Source organism: Athene cunicularia (genome assembly GCF_003259725.1).
Source record: "Athene cunicularia isolate RWA chromosome 4 unlocalized genomic scaffold, athCun1 chr4_part2, whole genome shotgun sequence".
NCBI classification, from domain to species: Eukaryota; Metazoa; Chordata; class Aves; order Strigiformes; family Strigidae; genus Athene; species Athene cunicularia.
In genome coordinates this window covers 9,782,078-9,798,323 of record NW_020799099.1, presented here as the reverse complement: position 1 = coordinate 9,798,323, position 16,246 = coordinate 9,782,078, and the positions used below count along the sequence as shown (strand labels likewise).

The following is a 16,246-nucleotide window of genomic DNA, read 5'->3' as shown; positions in this document are numbered from 1 at the left end:
GCTTTTGGACCAGATGGGCCAGTGGCCTGGCTGCTGCTGTGCCCCTGCAGCTCAGATTGCTGAATCAGCCGTGTGCAATCATGGGCGCCGCTGTTAATCAACAGTGCACCCTAAAGCAGGCAGGACACGGACTCTGCCTGCTCCAAACATTAGCCATCAATACATTTCCTTACACTTCCAAGATTAAAAGCAGTATTTTATAAGGACAGTCATCTTTTCCACAGGCTTGCCACTTGCAATTTTAAATAGACCTTGCTGGGATCAGGTAAACTGCAGGCCACCCACACACTTCAATAGAAAATGGGTGCTGAATTCAGGGGAGGTATTCAAGTCACAGTCAATCATTAGCAACAATGTACAACTGCACGGTGACTGCAGATGCTAGTGAAGCAGGCAGAGGGCTGGGTGGCTTAAGGGCAGCTAGGCTTGAGAGATGTGCTGCAGGAAAAGCCAGTGTGATTCCTGCAGCCAGGACCATCCACAGGGCAAGTGCTCTGTCCTTCGGAAAGGCAGGTCCCAGTCTTTAATGTCTCTCTCTTGGCCCTACTGAGCTGGTGCCCCAACAAAGCTGATGGAGAATGGCCTAAAAGTCACACAAACACAAGGTCTCCTCTTGAAATTATAGTTTTTGGCATGTGCAGCTAATAGGAAGCAGAAGCTTATGACTCTGTTAATTATGCCATTACAGAAGGAGTCTGAGCCTGATAAATGAGCTAGGAAAGATGATCCTGATCCTCTGACAGGCCAGTTCTGCAGGAAATTCAGCACCGTAAGCAGCAACACACCATACTAGCCCAGTAACATCTGTCACTTATCAAGGCAGGGCTCAGCACAGCTGACTCCACGAAGCAATCTGAGGCGACGTAGACTTCCTCAGCCAGGTACTGCATCAAACAGCAGAGTGATTCATTCATGCAGTGATAGCTCAAACACATCTTAGGGCTGATGAAATCCCTTAAAACTGCAGTAACAACACTCTTCTCCCACATGGGGTACAGCCTGTAAACACTGCAGACTAATGGAGAAAGCCGTCATCTGTGTTGGTGCCACCAGCCTTTGCTGTCTAAGAAGCGCCTGCTCCAAGGTTGTGCTTCAGCACAAAGGGTGTACAGAACCCAGGTGGTGAGGAACCCATTTCTGGAAACCTCAATGCCATTTGGAAAACTAAATTAAAGCAAAGACCTCCTTTTCCTTTCTTCTTCCCAGCTTTGTCTTTCCATTTTATTCTTTCTGTCCTTACACAAAGTCTCATCTTGCATGCACAGACTCATCTGGTGTTTCACTCTTGCACTTTTCTTCCACTGGCAGAAAAATCTCAGCAAGCTTTCACTGGCAGTCCTTCCAAATCTACCTTGGACCAGAAAGCAAACTAGAAAAAGAATTTCATGATTTAGTCTCCTGATAAATCGTAGCCTTCCAATAAACCTTCTTTTCTCATTATGTTTAACCTACATCAAAAAAAAAAAGGAAGACAATGTGTGTTTCTACAGGTACAGACTGTTTCACTGCAATGAGTAAATACGTTTGAGAAAGCACTTGCATACCCTGCAAGGCACTTGCTTGGCCACTGGTATGTAAAAGGTGTCAAAAAAGTCAGTAAGAGGACATGCAAATGGTTAAACCCAAACAAAACCCATCTCCCTCCAACAGCTTTCTTTGGACAAGTTCAGTTGTTCAAACTTCTGCCCTTAGGACTCCTTTAACAACTGCATGTACACCCTGCACAAGTTGTGCTGCTGTGCGTGTCTGCCCCAAGACACAGCCTCTGTGATGCAGAAGGGCTGGTCCTCTAGAAGTGAATGCAACATTCCCCACGTGCATGCAGGAAAAGACTACTCACTGCGGAGAAGGAAATTCACTCATGACAAAAACTTTGAGGCTTTTCATCCTTTGGCTCATCTAGCTCTAAAATCGTCTCTGAGATCAACGAGAAAGATCTCTCACCTGTGTTTCCCCGACAACATGCATGTTTCTAATAGGTGTTTCCGTTCAGTCTGTCAGTCTGTCCAGTGTGTGCTAGGGGTGAATGGTGTTTTTTGTGTGTTAATGTGCAGATTCGCAGATTGTAATTCACAGCTAATTGCACTCTCACTCTATACATGCGACACAAAATATGAGGGCAGCTACTGAAAGCTGACTTGAAAATTGTGAAAAGCAGAAGTTGTCTCTCAGTGGATACTAAGAAAAGGTTAGAATAATAGAAATGAGCGAACAATACAGAGATCTGAAGATTTAACTTGAGATAAAGAAAACACAAAGGCTGAAAAAGTTGGAAAATCAGCTCAGTGCCTCTTACAAAATGCTCATGTCAATGCACAGAGGAAAGGACTGGTGTCCATCTCCATCCAGCTCCTCACCAATCCTTTCTCTGCATGCACGTGTCGCTTGCTTCAGGCTGTTGCACAGGGACTCCAACCAACCAGTGTGTGACATGTTGTTTTATTTACTGGCATCAGAGAGCCAAGCTGACTCAGCTACTGACCAGGATGCCTCTGTGTGAGAAGCCCACTGAACTTCAGACCACTTGAGTGCAAAATGTATATTTATCCTTTCAAAGCCCAGTCTTTCAGACACATTTCAACATTATCATTGTAGTCTCACAAATACACAGGTTTTTTTCAACAAATGACATGCATCCTATTGTGAAAATTAACTCACATAACAAAGAAATTGAGCATTTCAGCAGGGCACCTAAATGTAGGAGCCTGTATCATCCCATAAAATCACAAAATACCGAACTGCCTTTTTCTTGTAGATGACTAAGCATAGCAGATGCGTCTACAACATACAACAGCTGAAATGAAAACCTCTTAGAGACATCTCCAGTCTTATCAGCACTGGCAAACACTCTCAGCTGTCAGTGAGAAGTCACAGTTAGTGCCATGGTCTCCAAAACCAATTTTCTTCTCTTTTCCTTGAACAAAATCTTTTTACCTTTGCAATTCTTCGTAGACAAGATGAAGAAAAACAAGTATCTGATATGTAAATCTGTTCATCCAGGGTGGAACAAAATTCCTAAAGTAATTTATTTCCTATTTGGGTGGTCACATTGTGCACATAATGTGAGAATAGAATAAATAAAGTCTGTTTCCTGGGCAAAGGTATACTGAAGTTTCATAACAAAATTTCAGTTTCTCCTGCAACTGAAGTCTTGCGCTGAAATCACGGTGTACCAAGGTAATGTACTGCCTGAAGTTCTGTGAATCTGATGAGCTGCTATATGATGTTAGGGAAGAGTAGAGTTCTTGGTCATGAGCACACTCAATAATCCATTTTGAGAAAGATGTCCAATTCCTTTGCTTCTGAAAACTTGCCACACTCGGAGGTGTCATGATCTAATTTTCCAGGAATTGCTTACTCTCTATTCCTAAGCTCAAGTAAGTTTGAGAACCATCCATTTTCCTCAGTCCAAAGCATTTTATGATTTTGTCCTTTAGGGCAGCAGAAGCCTATACTTTGCTTAGCACACTGAAGATAACTGCTGCGTTGGAAGAGGGCTGTTTATCCACACACATAGGCAGCAGACACTGAAATCAGAACCCAAATGGTTTCTTGTCAGCATATGATGTTCAGAACACAACTCCATTGTGAGACAGGTTGTGCTTTTCCTCCAGAGGAGGAAAAAGAAGGGGAGGGACAAAACAAAACAAAACAAAACAAACAAACAAAAAAAAGACAGAAAAGACCAGAGCAGAACACTGTACTATGGCATGAAATGACTGAAAACAGCTAAAACCAACCAGTCCTTCCCTCAGCAAATACCAAACACAGGAGAGTATTGAGAGGGCTGCAAGTATCCTTAGCTGTTTGGACCTGCTCATCTAGCAACCTTTACTAAAAAGGAGGAAGTCTTTCTTCAACAGTGAATGGAGCCCGCCAGTTCTGCAGAAGTTCCGTATATGTACTCGCTCTGTCATTCCCTTTATTTCATCTCATCAGCGAGGCTGGGGTACCTGCCAGATGGCGCGGGGTGGCCTTCCCAGCAGAACTTCCTCTCATTTACAGGCAAATTGGTAAGTGTCCCAATGCCCCATCTTCACAACGCTGTCTCGCCCATGCAGACTTTGTAGGGTGATTTCAATTTCCTGCATCTAAAATGGACAACATCACACGATCTTACTCAGACAAATCTAAAACCACAGCAGAACCTAAATCTAATTGCCTAACTCATTTAAGCAGCCCCAATGAAAACCATGTTTCAGACAATCACACCATTTGATCCGACTGGAAGATTGGAAAGCAGAGGCATACTGCGTCAACTCCTTCAAGATCACACCGCAGATCAGTAGCAGGCAAGAACACACTCCCAGTGCCCTCAAAACTCTGCATACTGTTTCTTCCTGCCCACTGTAATTCAGATTAATGTAATCAGAAGGTTGCATATCTCCCATACCTCTTTCTTACGTAGCAGTAGATGATAGCAAGTATCCCACTTGTCAGTATTCCTACACCAATTCCCACAGCAATGTAGCGTTCGTAAGAATTATGTGCATATGAATTTAGTGTTAGATGTTCACATCTCTCTCCATTATATCCTGCCAGGCACCTACAAAATAAATATACACCAAGCAAACATTACTCAGAACTTCTTATGCTTTCTATTTCAGAAACACGTCAGTTTTCATCAGTTTTAAACAATTTAGAACAAGTCTAAATGAGGATGGGCTGGATCTGGTGCTCACTCAGAACCTCTTCACCAAGACTACCAGTTGCCCCAGTCTATCTAGTTTAAAGCAAGCTCAAATACTGCAGTCACAGCAGCAAATGCAGTCTAAACATATCCTCATCATGGAGGGTGTGGACAAAGAGCACTGTGCTCTGCTGATCCTTAGCTGCTATAATGTCTCCAAAGGCCAAAGCTGCCCAGTAAGGACCCTAGAAAATTTTAAAGACACCGTAGGCCTGAATGATGTATTACAGAATAAGAGAGTTGCAGCTGACTTCTTGGAAGATCCTGCCCCCTTCAGCATGCTCACTGTGAAAATCTACTTATTCCTCTACTATTTAGTCAGCATCAGTTCTGATTTGAGATGCCATAGTGGCAGTGACCTATACAGCTGTGACTTTTCCCTTTCCCTTCCTTAGTATTACACTAGCACAGCACTACTGGCTCGTTAACAGTCCTGAACCACCACAGCACTCAAACCTGTGCCGGACTAAGCCTGCAAATACTTGACTGGCACCTGAAAGCTATGCTCTGCCAAAAATTAGTCACATTACATTAGTAACATGTACCAAAGAAACAATGCTACTGTTGTTATTTTCTAAGAAGGATACTTAAAAGCATTATTCTTTACTTGCATATGGGTTTCCTCAATTCACTGTGGAAAGCACAGAGCCCATTGATACAATAGCTGTGGTGTTCTTCAAGACAGGTCTGCATGAGTTTCAAGAGCTTTGGCTGCTCTGTGTAGTCTACTGTGAAAGAGAAAAAAGTCACATTATATTTGGGAAAAAAATCATTTGAATATATTTTCACAACTCAAGTTGAACAGACATTGCCAGCAGAAGACATTTAATAAATGCATTTACTGTGGTATGTCTCATGAGCAGATTCAAGCACTGCTAAGCAGAACAAGCTTCTGGGACATTCCAGCATAGCTTTAGAGAAAGAACAAACTGTAAATGTATTACTTCCTCTTCAAAAGCATCTATAAAAATGATTATGGGAGATTCATCCATGGTAACATCATCACCATCCAACCTGAAATTCAATCAGAAAAATCATCCCAGGAGTATCAGGGTTTAGGACACAATGAGAGAACTGAATTAGTATGCTTTCCAGTCTGAATTAAAATTACTGGTTAATTCCTTATTTCTTTTCCCCACCACAAGAGAAACTATAGCCTTTCTAACACTCCCATCCACCAGCTCGGCAGTTATGAGCGGCGAACGGTGGGATTGCTCCCTCTCTCCCTCCATTCTCCACGGTCTAACGTTAGCAGAGTGTTCAATTACGCTTGTAAGCACCCAAGACTGCCTGGTTGGTCTTGCCATGCAAAATCATGTCCACAACTATGACGTTTCTGAACTTGCACAAAATTATATGCACGCAGGTCAGTAAGCATGCTTCTGCTTTGAAAGCACAGAACATAACTACCTTATTCCCAAGCATGGTGGCTCAAATGGGAATAATGTAGGAATCAAAACTCTTCTTGGGGATCTTGCATCAGTGTTACATAACAATAGGAGAAAGCCTGAGCCCAGGAGCCAGGCACCCTGATGTGTAAGAAGGAGTGCAAAGGCCAGCATGAATCTGGGAACACAGGAGCAGGGGTGCGGCAAGTGAAGAGAAAGCTCAAAAGCTTCACCATCAAAGCAAGTATCTGTTTGAACTGGTCTCTCTACCCACTTACAGGAATCGCCGGTGGGGTGGGGTGTCCAAGCAATGTCTTGCTATTTCAGGGCACTGTTTTAGTGATGGCTGAAGGTGATTTCCTAACTGAGTGTGTGTCAACACCAGCTTTCAGTTATGACCACAAGAAAAATATCATCATGCAGGAAGGTGACAAGGTCTGCTCAGAGTGACTAAACAATGGTACAGCAAGCAGAAACCTTCCTTTCTGACTAAGTGCTGAATCAAGGTTTGGAGACATTATACTGATGGAACCAGGCCTCTAGCTGTCCTGCAGGGAACTTGAGATCCCACAACACATTTTTCAGGAGTAACAGCACCAGCCCCCTAAATTACCAATCAAATTTCAGTTTGAGTCATTTAATGGCAGAAATTCCCCGTGTACTCAACTAAACAATTTTTTTCTTTGTCCTTTATGCAGCTCCATCACAGAGATGACAACTGATGGCAAACAGTTGCTCTACTGTATGTCTGCATGTTAGAGCAATTCACAACTTCAGTTGTGAATCATGTGGTTTGGACACCTAAGACCTATGATGCTATCGCTGTTATTCAGATCAAACAACACTACTTTGAAAATAGTGTCCTCTGAAACCTGACAGAGCAATCAGACTTCCAGCTTATCAGGAGACATATAGAGAACAAGTAACAATTCAAGTCTGCTTGAGAAAGAACATGTCGGTTTACTACACTTTCTCAGGAAAGGTTATAGATGTGGAAAAAACATGTCTTGCTTTCAAATGAACTTCTTTGGGCTCAGAAAAGGACATCTTCTCCACTCTTGTACAAAACAAAACAAAACAAAAAAATCACAAGTTGTTCTTCACATTATGACAGACTTAAAGCCACAGAAACACAATGCTAGAAACTACAAACCAAATCTACACCTTTGGCCTAGCACTCAAGTGACAGTACATATGGACTGGAGGATATGCCGAGACCGAGGCTTTATCCCTATCTCTCACTACGATGCAGCAGGGGAGCACCTGAAGCGGCTTGCAGACCAGATTTGCATGCAGCATCACCTCGCAGTGAGCTCTACGCTACCACTGCTAAGTTGTCCCCATACATTGAAACCAGAGTGGTATCTCTGCTATAGAAAGCCCTGTGTAGGGCAGACACACCCATAGCCTTGAACCACACGCTCTGCAGGGGAAGATGTTGGCACTGGCTACACACGAGTTCTAGTATCAAGCTCCGGCTCTTTTCTGGCTGGCTTTGGGAACGCTGCCGACAAGCTCCGGGGACAGGCTTGTTGGCTGAGAGTACAGTCAGCACAGGACCAGGCCTTTGAGGGACAGATTTAAGGAAGAGAAGAACAACTTAAGAATGACAGATTTCAGGAAGACAAGACAGATTTTATGACATGAGATGGATGATACCTTTTTCTGCACAGGAGGACTGTATGATGCTCACTGCTGGGGAAAGCACAACAGAAAACAAACCACGTGGTAAACACAGCTGCAGGGCTCAGCATGCCAAGGAAATGCAGGAGACCTGCAAAAGCCCATTTTTATTTAAGTCTAATGTACCTGCAGACCAGCTACCAAAACTGCAGGGAAGAGTTTAAGTAAGCAGGCAATGGACATGCTTCCCCTGTGACTCTCCTCAAACACTTCAGCACAAACTGTTTTGAATCACCATTTCAGTGCAAAGGAGGCTGAAAAATTCACTACAAAACTGCTTGACATAACCACTCAACAGGACCCTTTAATGTGTGTTCCTGCCACCCAAAGAATTACTCTTCTACCAGGCCCTGAGAAGATGTGTACTGCACAGGTTTAATATTTCACTTATTTCTTCATGTATCTCTGCCATATAGATTAAAAAAAAAAAAAAAAAGAGAGAGAAGGTAAAAATCTACACACCTGAGGCATAAAATCCCCAGCCACCTCTACGCAAATTTCCACCAGATGGATTCACGCAGCCAGACCATCCCTCCTCATCTACCCCACCACTGCCGAGAGGTGGCACCCTTCCATCCACCAATGTCTGGAAGAAAGCTCACTTCACAGGGGAAGAGGTTTCACGTACCCAAGAGTGCTGTGAAAGTTAGTACTGTCATTAGAAACAAAGGTCAGCTAGAGCAGAAGCCTGCCTAGAAAGCGCTGGAGACAAACATCTTGCTGCACAGGCGACAAATGAACAATATATTCCTCCCTTGTTTTCAGGAGCAAGAGCTTTGTCCATTGTAGGTTGCAAGATCAGATCTTAAATGTACACACAAAGATTTTAAGTGCTAATTATTCTGACACTGCAAAAGTACAAATTAGCTCTGAAAGAATGATGAGTCTTGAAAACAAAAAGAACGACTTTCTAACCCACCCCAGAGCATTACGCTAATTCGTATCATATTATCCACCTAGATACTGAATAAGCTGTTGAATAAACACATCCATGTGCCCTTTCATGTCACGTGAGGAAAGAAAAGCATGCTGTGTAAGCACTTGACAGTTGCCTGCAACTGAGTCATTCAAACAGATACACTTGGCAAGATCTGACATGAAATCAAAACTACAGGTACTTGGAAGCCTGGGCATGCCAAAACTGACAGACTGGCAACAAAAAGTCAGCCACTAAGACCACGACAGCTCAGCCTTCAAGTATGGTGCGTTGGGGAGGAACAAGAGAGTCAGAAAGGGGAGGCAAAGAAGGGGTCAGCCCCAGGTTCAGGGCCTCCCTTACAGGCTGCACGGACGAAGCAGTTCATGGCAATGAGGTGATCTCATTTTTATCCCAGTAAAACCAAGCCTTTTCCTACTCGTAGCTGCCTATTTTGCTACAAAGGCTCCCCTTCAGCCCAAACAGCATCAGAAGTTCATTATCCCTGCCATGTCAGCTCCCAGCCAGGCACCCTCTCCATTACGTTCTTCCCACCTGGCTGATCACTGAGCCTAACGTTTCCCAGTGCCAGCACTGGTGACAAGTAAAGCCTATGTAACATAAAATAAGGAAATAGGACATGATCTTGTAAATAGGATACAAATGGATTGAGCACAAATTAATGGTTTTCCACAAACCACACCTCAGTCCTCAGAGGAACTGCAATCTCACAAGAAACTGCCAGTTCCTCCAGTGATACTTAAGCAGGAATTAATTTTCTTAGGATCCAATATTACTATACCTTGGTTATAAATCTTAATATAAACAACTTATGCGGGAATGGGAGCTACGAGAAAACATCAGAGAAACAGCCAGTTTCTTTGATGACTCTAAGAATGTCTTTTTGATCTTCTGGAAATGCTTAACTTTCTAAAGTCATCTAACTTTTCAGTGGCTTGGTAAAAGGTCCACCAAAGTATACTTTTAGCTACCTGTGTAAACATGTGCTTGTATGTTTGTGAACTTGCTTTTGCCTTTGAGGGGAACACACTCTCAACTAAAACCACTTGTATGTCGTTGACTTGCACAGCCAGAGCTAGCGTTAGGGTACATGGGATAACTACAGACATGGCTGTGTCCCTGTAAATAAGCCTCTTATTTGTTAAAACATGACCCATAACTCCTGCTTTCTACAAAGAATACAAACAGGGTACTTAAGTCACAACATTTTACTACTTCATTATATTCCTGCTTGTTGTACACAACTCTGGAAGAATCATGTACCACACCAGACCACAGTGCTGTACTGATAAATCAAAAGTCAAAAATCAACATCTTCTTGACTTCACATACATGTATGTGTGTGTATATATATCATATATATTTTACATATATATATATATATATATATGAAACCCACATATATATGTATGGATGAATGTATATATATATATCTGTAACACCGTACCACTTTGACAAATGAGACAAAAAAAGAACTTGTTATGAGAAAAATAAAAAGCTTATGATCTACTAAAAAAAGCTTTTAAGACATCTTGTGATGACTTACAATTAACAGAAGATGATTTGTATGCATGTTTATGTTCTTTTTAAAGTACAAAGACATTAGTAAGTATCACAGTTAAAATCCTTTCCTCCTTTACTGACCTGCCAAAACCTCAGTTCCAGATCGCACAGTTCTCCACAAGTAATGACATCACTAGCACCTGAAGTAACATCAAAATGCAGCTTGCAGGATAAACACCGCGCTCTGGTCTCATGTTGGCAGGGAAATAGCTTGAGTTCACATTTCAGTCAGAACAGAAAAAGAAAGAAAAGAGAGAGCTAGCACTCTGAGAAGGGTTGTGGAAGCTGTGATAGCCGAGAGCAAAACTGCAACAAAGAAAGAAACTACTGAGTAACAGTAATGAGAGGCATCACTTGAAGTTATGCTTGCTGCATTCCCACTTGTGAGCATAAAGATTCACACTGAAGACACCTAGAAACCAAGCACTAGTTAAAAGTAACAGAAATTGCCATCAGAAATGCAGATCATCTATCCCAATCAGTCTTAAAATATCTTCTTAAAATTATAACTGAATTTGGATAAATGATCCTCTAGCTGGTCAACGTGAGCCTACCCCAGCTAAGTGGCAGTGGAACCTTTAGAGAGGTTCATGAAGAAAGCAGCTCATCTTACAAATCCAACACACAAAATTCACCGGTTTCCAAGTATCAGGAGCATTATAGCAGCTAATACATTTTGCTGGCTTGTGGGGTTTTTTTTGTGTTTTTTTTTCTTTCTTTTTTTCTTTTGGGGTTTGGGTTGTTTGGTTGGTTTTTTTGGGTTTTTTTTTTTTTTTGGTTTGGTTTGGTTTTAAGTGACAGATGAATAGAAAGAAACAGAACAAAAAAGAAATACCTTCAGCGTGGTTTTTTGTCCAATTATTCCATAAGTCTGTGCTGAGGGATGAAACAGTAATAGCTGACTCTTCACTCAATGCCCCCATTGCTGTGTAATGCAAATAGATGCTTACTGTAACAGAAAAACTCAGTATATCTATTCAAGGTTCATTTCATCCAGAAAACACGTAGCCACTTAACACAATTCTATACAATGCAGCAGTATAATAACAATTGATTTAAAACATTCTTGCCTCAAACTTCCTTTTGCCACAGCGTAATTATGGTTGTGGGGAAACAATTGTTTGCAAATATATATCCATTCTGCTCTCGTTCTGTTCTCCATTCTACTATCTTACACAGTTTATGACACAGATACCTGTAATATACTACGTTACACCTATTTACCAGTCTAAGTAGGTTCTCTTCAAAGAGTCTAAATTATACCCTATCAGTTAAAATTTCATACAGGTTTAAAATTGCTAAAGTAATTCTGCTTTGCAATGTCTTCGTATGCTTCCCACCCCTACTGCTTCTTTCAGAAAGAGCAAACTATTGTTCAACAAAGCTTTGTATCTTACAACATTGAAAAGCCTCCTCCAAACCTACCTTTCAGCAAAATATAGATTAGCATTCCAAATGCCATGGCAAGCAGTTGCTTTAACACCTTCTCAACTCTTCTTTCCAGATGGCTGGCTTGCTCTGCTTATCTGTGCTCCCGTGTTTTCTCTTACACTTATATGCCATGAAGCGTCATCTGCTGTTCTCACCAATCAAAAAAAGGTGCATCTGGCAACAACCTCAACCCCCAGGGCAACCACACATTTATTTAGGAAACTGCTATTATCTGGCAATGGGATCAGGTTTTCTTTTGAAACCCTGGTTTCCTATTACCTGTGGGCATAATTGTGCATACAAAGATATAGTTTTAAAGAGAGACCTGGTATCTGCCAGAGCAGATACACGAAATACGGCAAAGCAAAGGTGAGAAAAATGAAAAATGACATATTGTGAAAAACTTGATCTTTCTTTCCCTTAGCAATGTAGGTCTTATGTTACTTCCAGGAGGACTGTTAGGCATTCAGGATGCTACTCTGGAGTTCAGGGTCCAGAGACCAGCCCCTGCTTTGCCCGTGTTCCTTCTTTGGTCCTTCCCTGCCATCCAGAAGAGAAACTGGGAGAACAGTTAGTGCCAAGATTAGGAAGTGATCAGACATAAAGATAATGGATGATGTTCTCCATCAGTGACTGCCAGCAAGAAGCCTTTGATCACAGGCTCTGGTGAGCCGAGGGGCATGCTAATCACTTTATGTTCAGCCTTCCCACGTGCACAACACTGAAGCAAGGCAGGCCACCAGCCCCGCAAAACCCTAAGACTGCTGGCTGGAGCTCTGCATGGTTGTGCAGGGCATAAGTCGAAAGCTGGCAAAGCCCAGGCTCTGAGAAATCACCTAAAGAGCAGGAAAGCTGTTGCCTCCTGTATTAGGTGATCACTTCACTACTACTGCCACTATACTGCCATAAAAGCTCATCTCTACCTTTTCAGGAAAATAGGTATGCATAATGAGAACAATCCTACTTTTTACATAAAGTGTTTGTAGGTCCCCAAGACATACCTGTCATACACACTTCTTAAACTAAACCAGTCTCCAGAGCCCCAGATGCAGTGCAACGTCCTTGGTCACAGGTAGCTTGGAACAAGTAGGACTGGTCTCTGAAGGGTACTTATGTAGCCAAACATACTGGAGCAGATCATCAGAAAGGCCCAGTTCAATAACGTACACACACATCAACAACCCGACTCTCATCAAAGGAGAGTTACACACTTCACCCCAACAACAACTTTTGCTTTCTCAACTGTGACCTCCAAGCAACAAAAACATTTCACAATTTTTACATTTTAAAACCAAAACCCTTATGATAAATGCCCTAATAACTCCAGTCAGCTCCAGTTCTCCCCCTATGCTGCACTCTCCTCAGTGATCGGTAGGATTAAATCTAACCACTTCACATGTAAAGGGAAAAACACAAGCTAGTTATGCACATTTTAATTACGCGTTCTCCTGCTCATGGACTGCATTCCAGGAGGCTTTTCCCTTCCTTCCCTATCCTGAATTGCTGCATGCCTGCACGCTGATCGAGTGCAGCTTGCGCACTCCTCAGATTGACAGGAGTGTTTATGCCTACCTGGATAACCTCTGCAATCAGTCCCGAGCAGGGCTAAGTCTCATGAGCCTTGCTTTCTACACCCATCTACACAATGGGAGCTTAATCCAGCTTGAATCGGAGAGGTGGCTTTGTCATTAGGCAATAGAGCTGGGTGTGGTAGGCCTGTGAGAAGGCTTTGGTGGATAAGGCCGTGCCTCTGTCTGCCACAGGGCATTTGTGCTTGGACCAGACTTGACCAGGTCTGGCACACAAGCATGCTTTCTGGGGTGGTTAATAGGCCCTTCCCTCTGGATGCTCCTTCTGGATGTTCTCCCAGTGGAGAATACTCTCACAGATGTGTCTGGCAGCTCTGAAAATAGTATGCCGTTGCACAAAACCTCGGTCTCACTGGCTTTTGTGTAACACTAACCCATTTACCATAGGAGAAAGAGAAAAAGCTTAAGATGCACAATAAACTGTAGGACATAAGAGGCAGACTCACTCAAGCGACGTAAGCAAAATGCCATAAATTGTTATTCTGCCAAAAAAAAAAAAAAAAAGATATGATTATAGTTAAATCAAAGAAAACAGACAGCAATGTAAGCAGATGAAGAAAATTAATGACTGAACATGCAAAAGTCATCCATTGGCTCCACTCTTGACACACTGATAAAAAACCACAACCACCCCCAAAACTGTATTAACATTTTTTACCAAGACCAACATAACAGCGAACAAGTTTTATTCCATCTTAGTCAATGATGGGTTGATCAGTCTAAGTATTATCTCCATAGGCACCTTGATCCTCCTAACACTTATACTACCACTTAATTTTAAACAGATAATTGTGTCTGCACTATTTGCACTATGTATTTAGTAATGATTCTATCAACTTCTTTTTTGAACACTGCATTAAACAGAACTCTCAGCAAGTCCATCACAAGAACAATCAGCACAGAAATGATGCTCCATCTTGTTTCTTTTATTACAGTAAGCACATTTTTTGTTTAATGGCAGTAGTATTTAGCCACAACTCTTTTTTAAATTCCCCTTTCAAGTTATCTATATTCTAACTGCAAACACCTAAGGCTCTTGATGCAATTAAATCAAAGTTATCCCAACTGAGATAAAAACATGAAGATAAAATTCCCAAGTGGCTCCCACTGACTTCAGTGGAAATTGGGTTAGACTCTTCATCTCAATAGTGCACACAGTTCAGCTGGTATCTCAGCAGCAACTCCACTCCAACTTTTACATTGCATGATACTGTTCTAGATCTATCTTGGAATTAAAATTTTTGGGAATAGAAACACACTGATCTTATTATCCCATATAGTCCTCTCTAAGCAGCAACACACTGTAGCCAAGGATTCACAGGGCTGAGCCTTACATCATGGACTAAAGAAAACCCTTTCATGCAGTTTCAGAAAATTAAAGAGAATAGTTAAATGGCTTAAAATTCCAACAGAAATATTTCATCAGGGATAAACTTTTCCTTTTCTCATCCTCTTCTTCCCTGCCCCCCTTATACATCATGTACATACATAGCAGTTTTAACTACATTCTACCTAATTAAAGTCTGATCCAGCCCAGTCATCCATTCAGGGTTATTTTTTGTGGGATGAGGGCATTGTGCACCAAAACACTTTGTCAAACAAATCCAGACATGGAAAGAAAATAATTCTGGCCTCAATTCTAGCTACTTATTCATGCATACCTCTTGCATATGCTTAAGGTCAGAATTTCACCAGCATTCAAGTTTACTCGATCGTTTTAAAACATGTACTGAACATTTGCATTCATGTCAACATTACTGCCTAGCAGCTGAAAAAAAAATTTCAGTCTTTCACTCCTTTCAGATTCAAGATTTCTGCTGCTATCTCCGAGGGTTTAAGAAAAATTAATTTCAAGACTTCAAACTACACCCAGAGTGCTCCATAACCTTAGAATTCAAACCATATTTTAAAAGAGATATCTAGCATGTTGAAACTTAAGTTTTCATATTGTTTGATCAAAATTACAGGTCCCAAGTGCTTGGAAGATCTTGGTAATTGCACATCATCCCAGATACACAGGTGTATTTGTAATTCATGCTTCATTCTTCATTTTCACACACATAACATTGTTGGTGGTCAATTATCTGCATAGGCTGCATTCTCCAATTCATTTTTGCTCGCAATAAGTCAGTAGGAGGTAACACAAAGTATTTAAACATTCTGTAAACTATTGGGTTCAGTGTATTTTACATGAAAAAATAAATACAATGTAGAAATAAATATCTTTGTAGTAAAAAATAAATGTTTTGAGTATCAATAAATAGAACAACTTGGATTCTTCTTCCAAGGTAGATCACTTGCTCTAGTAAATGAGCTTTTTAGCAACTGTAAGTGTGTTCTTCAGAAGCATTGCAACAGTCATAGGTCCTACCCCTCCCGGCACTGGAGTGATAAAGCCAGCCTTCTTCTTCACTTCTAAGAGACTTTTTTTTTTTTTTTTTTTTTTTCTCTTCAATTGCCCTCATATGCCTAACTGGCAATGAGCATAAAAGGACTGAGACTTGGCAAGTACTGCAGAATATGAGAAAAGTTAAGGCAGAAGTCTTATTACAGCCATAATAGTGACAGAATACAGTCAGGACCAGGGCTGAAAGGTAGTTTTCTTCAGCTGAATTATTACCCAGGGGCTAGCTCTGGGGCATGGTTTCAGAACCTGTTTGAATTGATCCACCTGCAGCAGGCTGTCCTTTCCTCATGAGAGCAACATACATTCTTGCAGCCTGTGATTAGACAGATGGAAAGTTAATCCTGCAAAACTTTTTGGTAAGTGGCAGCTTTTGACTGTTTGACCTGGCTGAGCATCTGGCCCAGGAATGTCTGGGTGACATGAGGGCAGGATGATGCCAAGAGGGCAGCACAGACTTGCATCACCCCCATCTGTCAAGGGTGATACTGCACCTTCAGTATCCACCAGAGCTATGGAAGGTGGGGTTCTCATTTTGTAGGTAAAAAGATGACACCACCC

General features: G+C 41.8%; 1 protein-coding gene across 2 annotated transcripts in view; it reads right to left on the bottom strand.

Annotated features, from left to right (window-relative positions):
- Positions 1-1,398: 1,398 nt before the first annotated feature.
- The window catches only part of LOC113479567 (probable bifunctional methylenetetrahydrofolate dehydrogenase/cyclohydrolase 2), a 49,183-nt gene continuing 34,335 nt past the window's right edge, over positions 1,399-16,246 (bottom strand). Inside the window, exons 8-11 of one of the 2 annotated variants that reach the window (XM_026847721.1) lie at positions 11,097-11,186; positions 5,298-5,418; positions 4,394-4,546; positions 1,399-4,091 (exon numbers count right to left, since the gene is read on the bottom strand). In XM_026847721.1, the coding sequence (XP_026703522.1) occupies positions 4,037-4,091; positions 4,394-4,546; positions 5,298-5,418; positions 11,097-11,186 (419 nt within the window). In that variant the 3' untranslated portion in view covers positions 1,399-4,036. Of the gene's footprint in view, positions 4,092-4,393; positions 4,547-5,297; positions 5,419-11,096; positions 11,187-14,189; positions 15,697-16,246 lie in introns of those variants that run through there. The other variant, XM_026847720.1, reaches the window with a different exon arrangement.